The sequence below is a fragment of the Hordeum vulgare genome, chromosome 1H, assembly GCF_904849725.1.
Source record: "Hordeum vulgare subsp. vulgare chromosome 1H, MorexV3_pseudomolecules_assembly, whole genome shotgun sequence".
In the NCBI taxonomy this organism is placed as follows: Eukaryota; Viridiplantae; Streptophyta; class Magnoliopsida; order Poales; family Poaceae; genus Hordeum; species Hordeum vulgare.
Window position 1 is genome coordinate 242,293,222 of NC_058518.1, and position 17,484 is coordinate 242,310,705.

At 50.3% G+C, this 17,484-nt stretch overlaps 1 protein-coding gene across 3 annotated transcripts in view; it reads left to right on the forward strand.

Annotated features, from left to right (window-relative positions):
• The window catches only part of LOC123429749 (ABC transporter G family member 25-like), a 55,868-nt gene that overhangs the window by 13,721 nt on the left and 24,663 nt on the right, over positions 1–17,484 (forward strand). The window contains exons 1-6 of one of the 3 annotated variants that reach the window (XM_045113767.1): positions 12,761–13,083; positions 13,453–13,716; positions 13,919–13,982; positions 14,082–14,225; positions 14,305–14,339; positions 14,701–14,774. In XM_045113767.1, the coding sequence (XP_044969702.1) occupies positions 13,467–13,716; positions 13,919–13,982; positions 14,082–14,225; positions 14,305–14,339; positions 14,701–14,774 (567 nt within the window). In that variant the 5' untranslated portion in view covers positions 12,761–13,083; positions 13,453–13,466. Of the gene's footprint in view, positions 1–12,760; positions 13,084–13,452; positions 13,717–13,918; positions 13,983–14,081; positions 14,226–14,304; positions 14,340–14,700; positions 14,775–17,484 lie in introns of those variants that run through there. The other 2 variants (XM_045113760.1, XM_045113752.1) reach the window with 2 other exon arrangements.

The following is a 17,484-nucleotide window of genomic DNA, read 5'->3' on the forward strand; positions in this document are numbered from 1 at the left end:
TTGATAGGTTGTGAACAGGTTGAAGGTTGTCATGGCAATGTTGAGAGGCTGATATTTAACAGTTGGTAGGCAACAAGACATAGCGACAGAAACGATAATACTAGCATGGCAATGATAGTAATGGTATATGGGGAAATGGTCATCTTGCCTGAGATCCGCTTGGAAGAAGAACGCCTCCGTGAAGCAGACGAACCGATGTAGTCGAACGGGTTTTCACTTTCCGGCACGCTTGCGGAACTCTAGCGAGACGAAGCAAATCGGAAACAAGCATCAACACATGATATACACCACACGATGCACAACACACATGATGCATGAACGGTTGGATATATGCAAGACATGGCATGTCAATTCACAACAATCAATCACTACACATTAAGTGAAGTTCAATATGCAACGAGTTGCATATTGACGAAACTCCACATACGACTTATTTAGTTCTATCCCAATTAGGTACATGGCAATATTAAATATGGTTAAACATGGCAAGAGGTGAAGCGTAATTAAACTATCTAACTAGGCATCTTAAATGAGGTCGGAAGTGACATATAGCACCTCCGAAACGACCTCACATGTTAATTTACACTTCTGTCCAGATATGAACTAAGACATCTAAATGTTTGTTCAACAGCAAAAATATATAGGTTCACGTGATTCTACGCGTCGTTCCAATCAATTTGCACATAGAGAACATCTCCAACGGAGCTACAGTTCAAAAGATACGAGCACTGCAGATATGATGGCATGAATGCAATATGTGTGCAACGATAGTCACAAGCATTTTAAAACACGCAACCAACAAGATATTATGAAACTACACGAGATTCTAAGCAAGTTTCATGTAGGACACAATCAAAACGGAGCAACGGTTCAACAACTACGAGCTAAACAAGAAATAGACATAATCTGTCAAAAACAGCCACATAGCATTTTCTACACCCTCGAACAACTAGCTACACAATCCAAAATGCTCAAACAAGGCAATGAGGCAATAGATATCAAGATGCACTACATCAAACAACTAATAACACCTAGCATGGAAGCATGGATCACTAGGAAAAGAAGTCAGAAAATAGCATCTCACACACAGTTTCAGACTTCGTGAAAATACCAGTCTATGACAGTGCAGTTTTCGATCTGAAGGCATATTGACAGCAGCAAAACCATAAGCTACGGGACTTCAAATGGCATGAAAATTGATAGCATGCTAGAGAATCCTAAAGTCTACAACTAACTCCATTGCACCAACCTCAAAAGAGCTACAGATCACCAGATAAACTCATGCAAAGACAGCAACAAAATATAACAGATTTCAGACTTAGAAATATTTCAGCACCTCCAAAACAACACTATTTTCTAGCATGTTGAGAGCAAGCAAACCACACCTAAACATGGATTTCTACTGCAACCAAAATTACCAGGGGCTAGTCCACACATCCGAGGACAAATCTCTAGTTGACAACTCCTTCATATTATGCACGGATTAAATCCCACAAAATACACAAAAGGGCATCATGGCAAAATATCATGCAAATTAACTTTCTCAAAAGCTAAAACTAATTGCACAGGTAAATTCTATGGACTTTTCTACCCCGAAAACATATATAACATGTGGGGTTGCAAGACAAAAATAACGCCACAGGAATATGCGGAAATATGTCCTAAACATGGTATAGCAAACTAGTAACGAAATCCTACATGCAAAAATACAAACAACTACTCTAAAATACATGTCAAAGGGTATTTAAAAACATGAGAATTTTATCTACGGGGTTTGAGCAATCCGGACACGCACGAAAAATAATTACGGATCATTTCCCTATTGGGACAGCACACAAAACTAGACATTCGGCGTGTCAAACTAATTCAAACATGCATGCAAGTTGCAAAATAATAATCTACGCGGAAAACTAATAAAGTTTCATATACAACTCGTCGCGATTCGGTGCACGGTTAAATAATTACGGGCGTTTCAAATACCTATATTCCTGAAAAAGAATTAAATCCTAGAACCTAAAAAATCACTAACGGGCCGAACTAGTGGGCGCAAAGAACTATTCTGCGCCTAGGGTGCAATTTAGAGGGGTGGCAGGCTTACCTAGCTGGGCTCGGCCCAGGTCGGTGCCGAGGCTGCAGCAGGCCGAAAGGAGGAGGTGGTGGGCCGGCTCTGCATCGGGCCCACGCGGGTGCCGCACGGCTGGGCCGAGGCGACGCGACACTGGGCCGGGGCGATGACCGCCTGGGACGGCTGGCGCGGGCCCCAGCTGGCGCGCTGGAGGGCTGGTGGTTCGTCCCCTCGTCGTCTCGTCCCACAAGCAGGGGAGGCGACGGCGGGAGTCAACGCCGGCAGCCCGAGGTCGGGGATGGGGTGCCCCGGGCCGAATCTGGCCGGTGGCGACCCTTGGGCGGCGACGGATCGAGGCCAGGCGGCACCCTGGCTGCGCGGGCACCTTGGGCAGCAGCTCGGGGAGATCGGCGGTGCTGCGCTGCGAGAGGAGCAGGGGCGGAGCGGTGCGGCCCAGGGTGGGGCTCTGGTGGCCTTCGAGCGAGTGGGCTGGGTCCGACAACCTCGCCACGGTGCAGGGCGGCGCTGGCGGCGAGGACGCCGACGATGGGGGCAGGCCCATATGGGCTTCGGGCGGGCCCCTGCACGGGCCTGGAGGGCCGGCCGCAGGATGAGAGAGGAGGTGGGAGAGAGGCTGCTAGGGTTAGGGTTTGGCATGGGAAACGGGGGGATTAGGGTCTGATTGTCTATTTATAGAAAACGGGCTAGGGTTATCCGAATCCGGCCCCGTTTTCGCCCACGCGATCGGAATCGAACGAATTCGAACGCGGGGTCGGCCAAGTGACGTGTAGAGTAGGCTAGCCGGGGAAGATAGGGAAACGGTGCGGCGCAGCAAGGCGATTTTAAAACACCGAAAAACGTCCGACATAGACCGGAGACGGTGCCGCTACGGTCGACCGTTCGGGTACCAGACGGACTCCGATTGCAGCGAAATTTGACAGGCGGCCTACTTATAACTAAATACGATCGCACGTCAAGTTTCAACCGAATCATAGAAAGTTTTATACACACTTTTCAAAACAAGGTTTGACGATGCCGCGGGCGCGTGCGAGTGTGGTTGGGCTCAGAATGGGCAACGACGAGAACTGACAACTAATAACGGGTGCAACTTTTGAAAACTAGCGGCAACGGAGTGCCGATGCAATGTGGATGATGCGACAAACAAACGAACCACACGACGAGAATGACATAAAAGGGGAATCTTCTGGAGCGTCGGTCTCGGGCTGTCACATCACATCACAAGCATACCCTGCAAAAACAAATTAGACATCCTCTAATTTCTTGTTGCATGTTTTACGTGGCTGCTATGGGTATCTAGTATGATCGTATCTTACTTACGCAAAAACCACAACGGAGATTTGCAAATTGCTATTTAACCTCTCTCCAAGGACCGCCTCGGTCAAATCCAATTTAACTAAAGTTGAAGAAACAGGCACCCGCCAGTCATCTTTATGCAACAAGTTGCATGTTAGTCGATGAAACCGGTCTCTCGTAAGCGTACGAGTAATTTTGGTCCGGGCCGCTTCAATCCAACAATACCGCCGAATCGAGAAAAGATTAAGGAGGGAAGCAAATCGAACATAAACGCCCACAAAAACTTTTGTGTTCTACTCGAGATTACATCTACGCATGAACCTAGCTCATGATGCCACTGTTGGGAAACGTTGCATGGGAAACAAAAAATTTCCTACGCACACGAAGACCTATCATGGTGATGTTCATCTACGAGAGGGAGATCGGATCCACATACCCTTGTAGATCGCTCAGTGGGAAGTGTTAAGAAACACGGTTGATGTAATGGTACAGCTTCGTGATTCAAATCACCATCGTCCCACGATCCGTCTCGATCTAGTACCGAACGGACGGCACCTCCGCGTTCAGCACACGTACAACTCGATGAAGATCTCCGCCTTCTTGATCCAGCAAAAGAGACGGGGCACTAGATGAGTTCTCCGGCAGCGTGACGGCGCACCGGTGATGGTGATGATCTATTCCTGCAAGGCTACGCCCGAGCTCCGCAGAAATCCGATCAAGAGGTAGAACTACGAGGTATAGGTTTGAGTTGCACGTGGCAAAGTTGTCTCAAAAACCCTAAAACCTTTAGTATATATAGGAGGAGGGGAGGGCTAGACTTGGGGCTCAAGGGAGTCCCTAGGGCGCCGTCCGAAGTGGAGAGGAGGACTCCAACTCCAATTTGATTTGGGGAAGGAGGAGTCCTCCTCTCCCTTCCCACCTCCCTCTCTTTTTTTCTTTTCTTTTGGTTTTCTCTTCTAGCGCCATATCCCACTTGGGCTGGCCTCACCATCCCACTAAGGGCTGGTGCACCACCATAGGACTATTGGGCTCACTCCCGGGTGGGTGGGCCCCTCCCGGTGAAGATCCGGAACCCATTCGTCACTCCCGGTACACTGCCGGCAATGCCCGAAATCTTTTCGGAGACCAAATGAAACCATCCTATATATCAATCTTTGTTTCCGGACCATTCCGGAAACCCTCGTGACGTCCGTGATCTCATCCAGGACTCCGAACAACCTTCGGTCACCAACACCTATAACTCAACTATATTGAAACGTCACCGAACCTTAAGTGTGCAGACCCTGCGGGTTCGAGAACTATGCAGACATGACCTCAGACACTCTCTGGTCAATAACCAATAGCGGGACCTGGATGTCCATATTGGTTCCTACATATTCTACGAAGATCTCTATCGGTTGAACCTCTATGTCAAGGATTCATATAACCCCGTATACTATTTCCTTTGTCCTTTGGTATGTTACTTGCCCGAGATTTGATCGTCGGTATCTCCATACCTAGTTCAATCTCGTTACCGTCAAGTCTCTTTACTCGTTCCGTAATATAGGATCCCATGACTAACTTATTAGTCACATTGCTTGCAAGGCTTATTGTTATGTTGTATTACCGAGTGGGCCCCGAGATACCTCTCCGTCACACGGAGTGACAAATCCCAGTCTTGATCCATGCCAACCCAACAGACACCTTTGGAGATACTTGTAGAGCACCTTTATAGTCACTCAGTTACATTGCGACGTTTGATAACCCACAAGATATTCCTCCAGTGTCCGGGAGTTGCATGATCTTATGGTCATAGGAATAGATTCATTGACATGTAGAAAACAGTAGTAATAAATTGACACGATCATATACTACGTTTATAGTTTGGGTCTTGTCCATCACATCATTCTCCCAATGATGTGATCCCGTTATCAAGTGACAACACTTGTCTCTGGCCAGGAAACCTTGACCATCTTTGATCAACGAACTAGTCAACTAGAGGCTCACTAGGGACAGTGTGTTGTCTATGTATCCACACATGTATTTGAGTTTCCAATCAATACAATTATAACATGATAATAAACGATTATCATGAACAAACAAATATAATAACAACTAATTTATTATTGCCTCTAGGGCATTTTTCCAACACTATGAGCAAAGAACATGCGCACAAAAAGGTTGGTCCTAGTCGACGTGAATGATCGTTGAACGGTCCTGGGCACTAGGGCGGGACTAGCAACTCGCCTGAACAGATGTTAACTCGAACAGTCCTAGGAACAGTCCTATGTGCGAGGGTGGGACTCGCAAATCATTGTGCTTCCCTCATAAAGGAAAAAATGTTGGGTTCTACTGTTGGTGCATCACATGCGTTGAAATTTTCCTACGTGCAGAACATCCGAGAACATGATATGGAGGTGGATCACACATCATTACCACTAGACGCATAGTGTCGTGCAGTGGAAGTAGAGTGGAGCAGCGCGTCAGCATGGCCCGTCTCCTCCTCGTTCGATCTCCCTCGAACAGTCAATCGTCGGATCCTCTACCTCGAACAGTCGGTCGTCGGATCCCACATACAGGTTCGCCAGAGCGGCGCAAGCGCGCTGCCTCTAATGGTATCCGCACGTGCAGGAGGAACACCGTGCAGTAGACTACTAGGTCCAGATCACACAGTCCACGGTGGGTGAAGGTGTCTAGTTGCAACACATGCAAAGCCCTAATGACAGCATCGAAGCGATCAACAGAATAAGTGTGCCGCACCTTCACTATTTATAGGCATCCGCCGCGGGCTCAACTGTTAGGCTTCGCACGGATCCTAAAGCCCATGTGCTCCTTCCCTTAAGCGCGCGACCCCTTAGGTTCTCGTTCACTTGGTTGCGAGTCAGATCACATCCGACTCGGCCAGTCGGTAGCGGTCTCTAGCAAAGTGTGCGGTCTCCAAGTGTCCCATGAAGCTGGTTAGTCCAACCGGTACTTCATACTTCTGTTCCCATTGCCGTGTAATATATGTTGTCGTGCACAAGGCGACATGGTCATTCTTGGTGTAGCACGACCTCTTTCTCGTTCCGGTGAATCCGACCAACACTTCGGATTATCTCATAACCCTCATTGCATGGCCATGCTTATCCAAGTCGGATCACCTGAGGGGCCCAGAGTATACCTCTCCTCATCGGAGGGGCAAATCCCATCTTGCTCGACCATGTCTCGCAGCATGGGTCTGGACAAATCCGAAACCTACCTTTGTAACTACCCGGTCATGAAATAGCATTTGTTCAGCCCAAAGCAAGTCCGTCACTATCCCGAGTACATGCGCCAGCTCAGGTCTTAGGACATAGAACATATTTTGTACTAGAGACACACATATGACCTATCGATGGTTTCATAGTTGGGTTTGTCCAACTCAGACCTTATCTTGACTAGGATCCAACTACGTCGAAGCCGACCAGATCTTCCCGAGTCCATATTATTCGGCTAGTATCCAATGATATATGGCCAGTGAGACCAGACCATCCACCATGTCATATGCTAGTCTAACTGGTTGCGCGTGCACATAACCCTTTCGACTAGGAATCATTTAGGATAGTCATCATAAAATATAGTCTTACAAACAAGTCACCTACTTGTTAATACACATCACTGATAATGTCCAAGGACTATCTTTATTTATAAATGCATAGAAAATATCATCATACACGATTGTTCCTAAGGCATATCTCCAACAAAAATATACTTCCTCTGGTTCATAACAAGTCCTAGGCACCACGATGGATGCGAAACACACGTGTGCACGGTGAGATCCTAAGCATCGTTGTCTCTCATACTTTCTCCCGCCGCGTCACCGCCGGAGGACACCGTCGGGAAAATCCCGTACGGACGACCGCGACGGCGAGGCTTCCTCTCGTGGTGGCTACTGGCCACCGGTCCATTGGGGCACCAGTTCTTGGTTGGACGCTGACGCACGCTGGTCCTTGGGTCGTGGCGATTGGTGGATGGTCTTCGCTTCAAGTGGATGGTGTGCCACTGCAGATCGATGGGCACGCGTGGAACGACAGAATTTGTGCTGACTTGGTCAAATCCAGGCGCGCGGGCCGTTGTGGATGTCCCTGTCAACTGGCTGGAGCCTCATCCTTCGGCATTGTGGTGGCATATGCCTTGGGTGTAGATCCATGACCTGCAGGTCGCGAGTTCTCCCCCGGTTTCCGATGAGGTGATTTTAGGACATCTCCTACGGGGCTGCTCAAATCCGAACCAATTTCGTGTCCGTTGTGTCTGTTTGAGCAGCCGTCCGGGACACTGTCCGGCTAGTTTTGGCCACTGCCCCCTACGAGGCTGCTCAAATGGTGGCCACAATTCAAAATGGAACATATGCAAATACCAAAATGCCCTAGAATATATAGCAAAAGAAGCAAAAGGAGGCCATGGTCCAACCATATCGGCCACGATCAGGCCATGCCGACCATGGTTCACGCAAGGTTCAGGCAATGTTGGCCAGGTGAGGCCATGCCAGCCAGGGTCAAGATGTACAAAAGCGATGTCGGACACGGTTCAGGCCATGCCGGCCACGGTCGAGGCCATGTCGATCACCCCTCGCCCTCCATGTACTGCTGCTTCTTCTTCTCATAGTAGGCCTTCTTCCTCGGGGTGAAGCGGCTCAGGTCCATGGCCATGATCTGTGCCTCTTGGACGGCCAGAGCAAGCTCGACCCCCTTCTTCTTGTTCTCGACCTCCATGGCCCTAGTCGCGGCTTCCATGGCCCTTGTCTTCGCGTTCTCCTCCTCTATCTCTAGCTTCTTCGTTTGCACAATGAAGTAGTTCTTCGTCACCTCCTCTCGCTCCCGGCGCTTCTTCTCGTCCCTCTCGTCCTTCTTGTCGCTGGTCTTGTCCTTCTGCTTGATGAAGCCCTTGAGGGTCTCTTGCAATGCGATAGTCGTGGCATCGCGCTTGAGGTCGAGCTTGGAGTTGGTTCGGCCCTTGGCCTTTCACTTGTCGTGCCATCGGCGGCATGGCCCATAGCCATTGGCGGCACCCCACCCGGCATGGCCACACCTTTCTTGAGGGCGTTGTGAAGGTCCTTCCATTTCTGGTTGTCCTTGAGCTTCCGGTAGCAATGGGCGAAGTTGAATGACTTGCCCCCATGCTCGGCCTTGTACACCTCCAACGCTTGAAAAACCTACACAAAAGGGGCATTGGAGGACATGGGAACGTATGGCCAATGCAAATGAAGGACATGGGAATGTATGGCCACTCACCAAGTCGCCGATGCCGATGCCACTTTGAGGCCGGGCCACGGCGTGCTCGAAGGAGCCGGTGAACTTGCTGCACTCCGCTGAGATGAGCCCAAATCTCTTTTGGATAGAGGCCTCGGTCCTTGTGGTGACCATGGAGTACGGATGGAGGAGGGCCCGTTCATGGTAGTTCTTGTACATCCTCCTCCAGTAGGCGTTGCCCTTCATCTCGGCCTCGACGATGGTGTTCTGTCCCACCTCCATCCATGTGTCGCAGAGGCACTCGTCCTCCGCCTCGGTGAAACTGGCGCCCCGCTTCGTGTTCTTCCTCGCCGCTTTGGCCTGCTGGGTGAGCTCGTCCATGAACATGGGCATGTCGTCGATGTGGGGGTCGTCCTGGACCTCGACTTCGTCGTCCTCCTCGTACAACTCGTCCCCCAAGTGGACGTAGCTCGCCTGGCCATCCTCGTTGATCATGTTGGCCATGAACCCCTCGCCGTCCTCCCTTGTCAGGCCCGGCGTCGTCTGCGTGTACGGGTCCTGCATTTCGCAGAACAGGTTGCGTGGCACCGGAAGGACGGTCGTGGGGGGAGGGTGGCCACCTTTGCTCGATGACGTAGTTGACAGGCCGAACACGGGCGCCGTGTTCAGATCGATCGAGACCCTCGTTCGGGCCGGCGATTAATCTTCCATGTACCCGTACCCGTACGCCGGCGCGGGCGAATCCGTCCTTGTGCGCGCGTCGAGGAGGACGCTCCGCGGCCGGACCGCTGAGGCGTTCGAGTTGCATGCCTGTGTCGGAGCCACGTTCATGGTGGGCGCCGGCTGCATGCCCAGCATGATCATGGCGGCTTGTGCCGTGGCCTGGGCGATCCTGGTCCACTCGTCCTCCATCGGCGGCGGCGGCACCTTGTCTTCCTTCGCCCTCCTCCTCCGATCCGCTCTCTTCGCCGACTCCTCCTTCTTTCGCGCCTCCGTGAGCGTGTCTTTGGGCCTCTTCGGCTTCGGCTTCTGCGGTGGGGCGGTGGCTTGGGCCGTCGTCGGCCGGGCCGGGGCGAGAAGGCCAGTGGTGGCGGTGGCGGTGGTGGTGGCTCCGCCTGCGTCGGCCATGGCTAGGGCAGTGGAGCAGCGACGGCGGATGGGGTTGGGAGAGGAAAGGGAAAAATGTGTGCCTCTTTTTGGTGGGCCACGACACGGGTTGTGGACACATATTGCTGTCCAGAGTTGTCCGGACAATGCTCAAAACTGGACCAAATTTGGTCGGGATTTGAGCAGTCCCGGACCAAAAAATGGACAACGGTCCGTTTAAGCAGCCCCGTAGGGGCCTGGTTTTGGCCCATCCTGCTCAAAACAGACAGGGTCCGGGGCAAATGAGCAGCCCTGTAGGAGATGTCCTTAGTCCGTCGTTCGTGCTCCAGATCCAGTCGTCACACCTGGATTGATGGACTTGGGCAGGACTCCCTTCGCACGAGGTGCGAGTCATCGGTGGTGTGCTCCGTCATTGGTGTTGGTCCATGACGGCTGGCTTATAGCAGATCGGGGTGGCCATCAAAAAGTCTTCATGAGGATTTCTCTTTCCAGATTTGGTGGTTGCCTTTGGTGTTGAGAATCAATCTACGGGCGATGGCTTGACGCAGAGGCGGGTGGAACCTAATGCATGTAGCTGCGGGGATATGGTTGTGCAACGACGACGGGTGGAACCTAGTGCATGTAGCTTTCGGGATTGTGAAAAGGTGGCAGCAACAAGACATGATTGACTTCTAGAAGCTCCGGGCTGAAAATTCTTAGTCTCACCTAAGATGGTTATATCTGGCAATGGCAATGTTCTTGCGTCGTTACCTTGTTGAAGGCACTGCTCGGATATGCCCAGACTAGTTTTTCAGTGTTAAAAACGTAGAATCCAGCCAGTTGTGGTTGGATTCTTTGACGACGGTGATTGTGCATCGCTCTTTTCCTCAAGACGTTGTTGTTGAAGAACCACGTTGTTCTTGCGATGTCATGAGATGGTTGGTGCAGATATGGTCAGAGTTGTAGTATGGTTGGTAGCAGATTTGATCCCTTTAGGATTTTCTTTTTCGTCGCTTATGCATAGCTTTGGTCTCGTATGACTTTGCTATTCGTGGGCGCGATCTGTATTTGTGTGTTGGTGTTGGTGTAGTATGTGTGCATCATAACTATGCAGAGGTCGGGTAGCGTGTTCATCGTGTTTGTATCTTTTTTTTAGAAAAGGAGGATGACCCCCGGTCTCTGCATGTGGGAGATGCATACGACCATTTTATTGATTATTCCCGAGGACCTTACAAAATAGTAAACAATATGTTTGAATCCGCCATCTTGGCAACATTTGCCGCTACTCCTATCCATATGATGAAGCGGTGCAAGCTGAGCTAAATACCCAGACCTCTCACCTAAGTCTAACATCTACTCCTTGGAGGCGTCGGTATGGACCGATCCCCTCACTTCTCCTTCCCCTAGGTCTCCTAGGCGAAAGCCCTAACATTGTTGGGCGGCGACGGCACTCACGATGTCGTTCCCTTTCTGAAGGCGCCGCTTTGGGAACCTTGGGGGTGGGTGGTGCTTGTGGGTGGTGGGCGACGGCAGTGGTGCGGCCCTATCCTAGCATGGATCTACGTTCGTTGCTTGGAGATGGACTCGCGTAGGTGGAGGTCGTCGTTTGGCGTCATGGTGACGTCGATGGTGGAGGCACCTGCCAAGGCTGGTACCTCAATCTATTCTGAATATGAACCAGTGAAAGATGATGGCGGCGACACATGTGAGTGCGTCATCGTGTTTGTATCTACTTGATGCTTCACTCTAAGTAAATAAAATCCACCCTTTATCGAAAAATAATAAGTCTCGTAGGTTAAATTAAGGTTGAACTAGTCTTAGTTCGAAATTATGTCACTTATTTCAAATCGGAGGGAGTATTTTTCATCTCTTGCCCCTTCCAAAAATTTAGATTTGGTCCCCCAGTTTGAAAAATAGTAAGACTTTTTATACCGGACAAGTTTACTACTCAACCTGGTTTAGTACAGTACCTCTTCTCAACCCATCCGGTATCATTGCTGACTCAGCCTGGTTTTGACCGGTCTTTGTTGATGTGGCAAAATTCCTCTCTCCTACTCTCGTGTCTCTTCCTCCTCCTGTTTCTCTATGGTAAACGCTTCTACCCGGCGCGTCGGTCGAATCTTCGGCCGGTCGCACGCGGGCCGCGCGCCTCGCTGGCAGGTGTATGCAACATTTCTTTTGTTAAATTTGTCACAACTATGTGTTATTTTGATATAAACGTTTTCCATGCAGCTTTTTTTCTCGTCTAAATTTGTTGCAATCAGCGTTCATATTTGCTACAAGCGTTTTTTATTTACTACATTTGTTCAGTAAAAAAGCCGCATATACGTTTGGTTGCAACTCGAGTTTGTTGGATTTTTGCTACAACCGGCGTTTTGACTTTTGTTACAACCGTGTTATTTTTTGCTACAACCGGCATCATTTTTTGCTGCAACCATTCACTAAAAAAGTTGCATACACGTCACGTAGATATTTGATACAATCGGCGTTTGACTTTTGGTACCACGCATCATCTTTTTTTTTTTGCTATGATCACGTAGATATATTTTTTTGCTACAATTTTTTTTGTTGCAACCGTTAACGAAAATTGCTGCATAGCGTTGAAATTTGTTGCATTAAAAAAAAATATTGCATAAAGATCTAACGGCGCGGTCCGCCTAAGGTGATAGATCCGGCGGCCCACGCGCGCCGGCGCAGAGCAGAGCATCGCCCTTTCTCTATAGTAGGCATTTGATCGAGCAACTTGTGTGCATGACTGCACTTCCGCCACCGGCACCACTACGTCGCCCGACTAGGCAACACCAGCTAGGAGCACGCCACCGGCACCACAGGCCGGATCTACACGCCTTGGCTAGCCGTCTACGGTGGCTGCCGAGTCCCAGGGCTCGGCCTCTCGACACGTCAACGATGGCCGCCATCGTGGCCGTGGCGGAGGCGCTTGAGTTCGCCGGCTTCGTCCTCGTCGCCGAAGCGAGAGCACCGCAGGCTGTTGGTCCGGAGGTGTGGGTATTGTGGAGTGCATGTGGAGGCGGCAGAGGGAGTCTGCAGCCGATCCCGGTGATCCCGGCGTTGTTGACGAGCACGACGACGTGGTCGTGGTCGTGCAGCACGCGTCACACGACGGCGGCGACGCTGACGTCGGAGGTCACGTCGAGCACGGGGGAGGGAGGCACGGCACCCGCGTGGCTCCTTGGCTGAGCAACTAATGGGCGTGTGCGAGCTCCTATAGCCGCCACAGGAGCGAGTGCTGGCGAGCGTACAAGTGCGTGCGTGCTGGTGGTCATCAGTTCACGGCCGTCGCCTGATGCAGTCATGTGCCTCGTCCGAGCTCAAGGTGGCACGCGTCGTGGCCGAGATCGAGGTGCCGTGCACCATGACCAAGTTGCCATACCTCCTCGGCGTGGCGAGGCACGGGCGTTCTCCTCCTCCGAGGTAGGTGGCAATGGTGTGTGGGCGATAAGACGGTGACGTGGTAGCCAAACCCGGGTGATGTGTCAAGTTTTAGTCAAAACCGTGTGCAAGTTGGATCAAAACCACTCAAGGGACTAAACTTATCCGGTTTGATAAGTTGAGGGACCAAGGTTTCATGGTTTGAAATTGAGATATCATTTATATACTTTCAAGGGAATTAAGGGACGGAAAAGTATGCTTTTCCATGTTCCAGCGAACCCTAGAATTTCTCTATAAGAAGATATTGCATTGCCTTCACCAGAGCTAGAATTGAAGTACATGACTTCAGTTCTGTTGAAAGAAAATGTCCCATAAGTATTTCCACAATAAATAAATGTATTGTGTATGCAGGGAGATTGGTTGCGATGATGTGCAGCAAAGCTGAAATAGAGTTATATCTCAGCAGCTTGGGAAGCAAGCGCATTACAAGGATTAATAGGAATTGCAACCCGATCTCATGGGCATCTGGGTGCCAATCTGGCTGGGCATGCTCAACCCCGGACCCCAATTCATTTGCAAACAACTCATTTGAGAATCCGGTTCCGTCCAGAGCAGAGAATTGCAGGCCATGTTGTCCAGGTTTCTTCTGCCCTCGTGAACTGACCTGCATGATGCGTAAGTGTTTCTTTCCAAACAAATTACCCCTAAGACTAACTTAATGATGCATGCAACCAACATAAGTTTAACAGCACTATATTCCTCAAAGTCCCTATCCATCAATTGTTTTAGAGTTTCTTCCTCCACTTCTTTTTTTGTTGGTATTGTATATTCTCAATTTTATGTTTACTTGCTCTAAATCCATTCTTCTTTTGTCCAGCTTGTCCTTTGGGTGCTTATTGTCCTCTTGGGACACTGAATGAAACTACCAACCTTTGTGACCCGTAAGAGTAATTTACACTGAAGATGCTTTATCTACCATGTGAAACTATTCATAAGAATTTCATAACACATGGTTGTTTCTTTGTGATCGAAAATGTTAGGTATTCTTACCAAATAACTCCCGGATCAAACCAGACATGTGGTAGTGCAGATTCTTGGGCTGATGTGATTAGTACCAATGATGTCTTCTGCCCTCCAGGGCACCATTGCCCAACCACTACACAGAAATTTAACTGCAGCAAGGGGTACTGTATTAGCCTTCTTTTTCTGTGATAAGTTGTTATGTTTATAATGATGACTCATACCAAACTTTGTATTTTTCAGGTCCTATTGCAGGAAAGGTTCCACAGGTGAAACTAGTAAGCATCTTATTTTTTTCTTCTTCTGAATTCCCCCCATTGAGAAGCATGCGTTAGAATTAGTACTTATCGAATAACTGGTGCTTTCTAGTTCAAACATGATGTTAACTGTTCTATTTTTCCTTCTAGAGTTGAAGAGTTTCCTGAAATCCTAACCACTAGTTTGCAGTATCTGCTAAAGATAAATTTTCACCCCCTTCCGTTGCTTGACATACCTTTTTAATTAAAAGCTAGATAGCCTAGAGCACTTGATTCAATCAATTTTTCATGTAAAAACATATGAAGTATTTCATAACAAGTGTGCAACTTTACAATTGTCGTGATCTACCCTTTGTATCACTTATCTCATGTAATTTTGCAGAGTGTACTTGGAAAAGCAGGTGTAAGGAGAATTCGATAAAAGAAGATATCACTTTGTTTGGTGGCATACTGATTGTGAGTAGCACAATTTACTAATTATCTGGACTACAACACTCATTTTGACTGATACATTTCACTAAACATGTATCTTAAAATAAAAGTCTATTTTTTGCTGGGATCCTAAAATAAAAGTGATGTTCTAAAAAATATTTTTTGAACAAACATAGTGCTACGTCATACCTTTTGATTTATCAAATTGTTGTCTTTTAGAATTACATGCAATGCTAATGCATCACCAGTGCAAGTCCTATTTCTTTTTGTGTAAATATGATCCAATTATTTTGTTAGTGTATATGATTGTTATCACCATGATAGGAGCAGGGCTGGGCTCCTACCAGGGCGTGGCCTTAGGTTATAGGGGTGGTAGGAGGGTTGGCGAGGCTAGGGGCCCGGCCGACGACGCTGGGGCGCCGTGATCGCGCGAGGGAGAGGAGCCGCTGCGGCGGCTAGGGTTTAGGGTTTCCCGGCAGAAGCCGAGCAAATAAGTTTGCTACTTCTCAATCTCAAAATAGGTCTTTACATGAGTATATGTAATCTCATAGCCGCTAATAAAAATACGATAAGTGGGCCAAGCCCCTAACTGCTATTGGGCCTAACTGGCCGTAGCCCGCCAGCGGTTGTAATGCGCGCCGGTCATAACATCTCTCCCCGCCTGTGCAAACAGCTCGTCCTCGAGCTGGAAGTCTGGAAAATGCTGGTGAAACTCCTCGAGCTGCTCCCAAGTGGCGTCCTCCTCCGGAAGGCCTTGCCACCGAATCAAAAGGCGCCAAACACCGCGGCTCAGCTGGGCCTTCAACACCTTCTCTAGACCCGGAAGGAGACGGCCGTTGGCGGCTGATGGAAGAGTCGGCGAAGTCGCCGGCGGGTCACCGCGGAAAGGCTTCAACAGCCCCACATGAAAGACGTCATGGATGCGGGCTCCCGGCGGTAACTGGAGCCGGTAGGCGACGCTGCCGATGCGCTCCAACACCTGGAACGGCCCGACGTAACGTGGCCCGAGCTTGCGCTTGGCCCGCGGGTCAAGCGACTGCGTGGTGCGGTGGAGGAGCCGTAGCCACACCCAATCGCCCACCTCAAACTCCGCCTCGCGGTGATGGGCGTCATAGTATTTCTTGGACAGCTGCTGGGCTTGGAGAAGACGCTGGCGCACCTCCGCAAGGATCTCATCCCTGCTGCAGAGAAGCTCGCCTGCCGCCTCGGTCTTTGCCGCCCCCGTTTGGAATGGAAGAATGGGCGGTGGAGGACGACCGTAGACCACCTCAAACGGAGTGGCACGCAGGGCGGAGTGGTAGGAGGTGTTGTAGCAGTACGCCGCCCAAGCGAGCCAGTCCACCCAGGCACGTGGGCGATCACCTGTAACACAGTGTAAGTACATAGCAATCACCTTGTTAACCACCTTCGACTGGCCGTCGGTCTGAGGATGGAAAGCCGTGCTCAGCCGCAACTTGACGCCCGCCATCTTGAAAAGATCACGCCAGACATGGCCGGTAAACACCGGGTCGCTGTCGCTGACGATCGACGAAGGAAACCCGTGGAGACGGACTATTCCGTCGAAGAAGGCGCGCGCGACGATGGTGGCGGTGTAGGGGTGGCCGAGTGCGATGAAGTGTGCGTACTTGGAGAAGCGGTCCACCACCATGAGGATGACGGACTTGCCACCCACCTTGGGAAGACCCTCGATGAAATCCATGAAGATATCAATCCAAACCTGCGAGGGGACCTGAAGGGGCTGCAGCAATTCCACCGGCTGCAGCATTTCAGTCTTATTGCGTTGACAAGTCACGCAAGACCGTACCCAATCCTGCACCAGCGCGCGATCGCCGGGGATGAAGTCGGCGCGAAGGTGGTGAAGCGTCTTCTGCACCCCCTCGTGGCCGGCCGAGTGTGCGAGGAGCAGGCACTGGTGGCGGAGGTCGCCGTGGTTCGGCACAAAGAGGCGCCGCCCGTGGAGGAGCAAGGCGCCCTCCACGCGCCACGGCTCAGGCAGCGCGCCCACCTGGAGCTGATGTCGTAACAGTTGTGCGTCCGCCGCGGTCGCTGTGGCGCGGCGGATTTCGTCGATGAGGGCGAACGAGGGTCCCGAGCGGATGCAGAGTGCAACTCCGAAAGGATCGAATGGTTGACTAGAGGGGGGGGGGGTTGAATAGTCAACTACCAACTTTTAGCTCTTCTTAACAAATTAGGGTTAGCAACAAAAGGTTCTCTGGATGAACAACTAAGTGAGCAACCTATATGATGCTAACAACAACAAAACTAAAGCAAGCAAGGAATACACCACAACAATAATAAGTACAAAGTAAAGGTAAGAGATAACCACAAGTGGAACCGGTGGTGTCGAGGATGTGTTACCGAAGTTCCTTCCCTTTGACAGGAAGTACGTCTCCGTTGAAGCGGTGTGAGGCACAATGCTCCCTAAGAAGCCACTAGGGCCACCGTATTCTCCTCACGCCCTCACACAATGCGAGATGCCGTAATTCCACTAGTGGTGCCCTTGAAGGCGGCGACCGGACCTTTACAAACAAGGTTGGGGCAATCTCCACACAAAGCTTGGAGGCTCGCAACAAGACCGCGAAGCTTCACCACAATGGAATGTGGCTCCGAGGTGACCTCAACCGTCTAGGGTGCTCAAACACCCAAGAGTAACAAGATCCGCAAGGGATTAGTGGGGGGAATCAAATATCTCTTGGTGGAAGTGTAGATCAGGGCCTTCTCAACCAATCCGTAG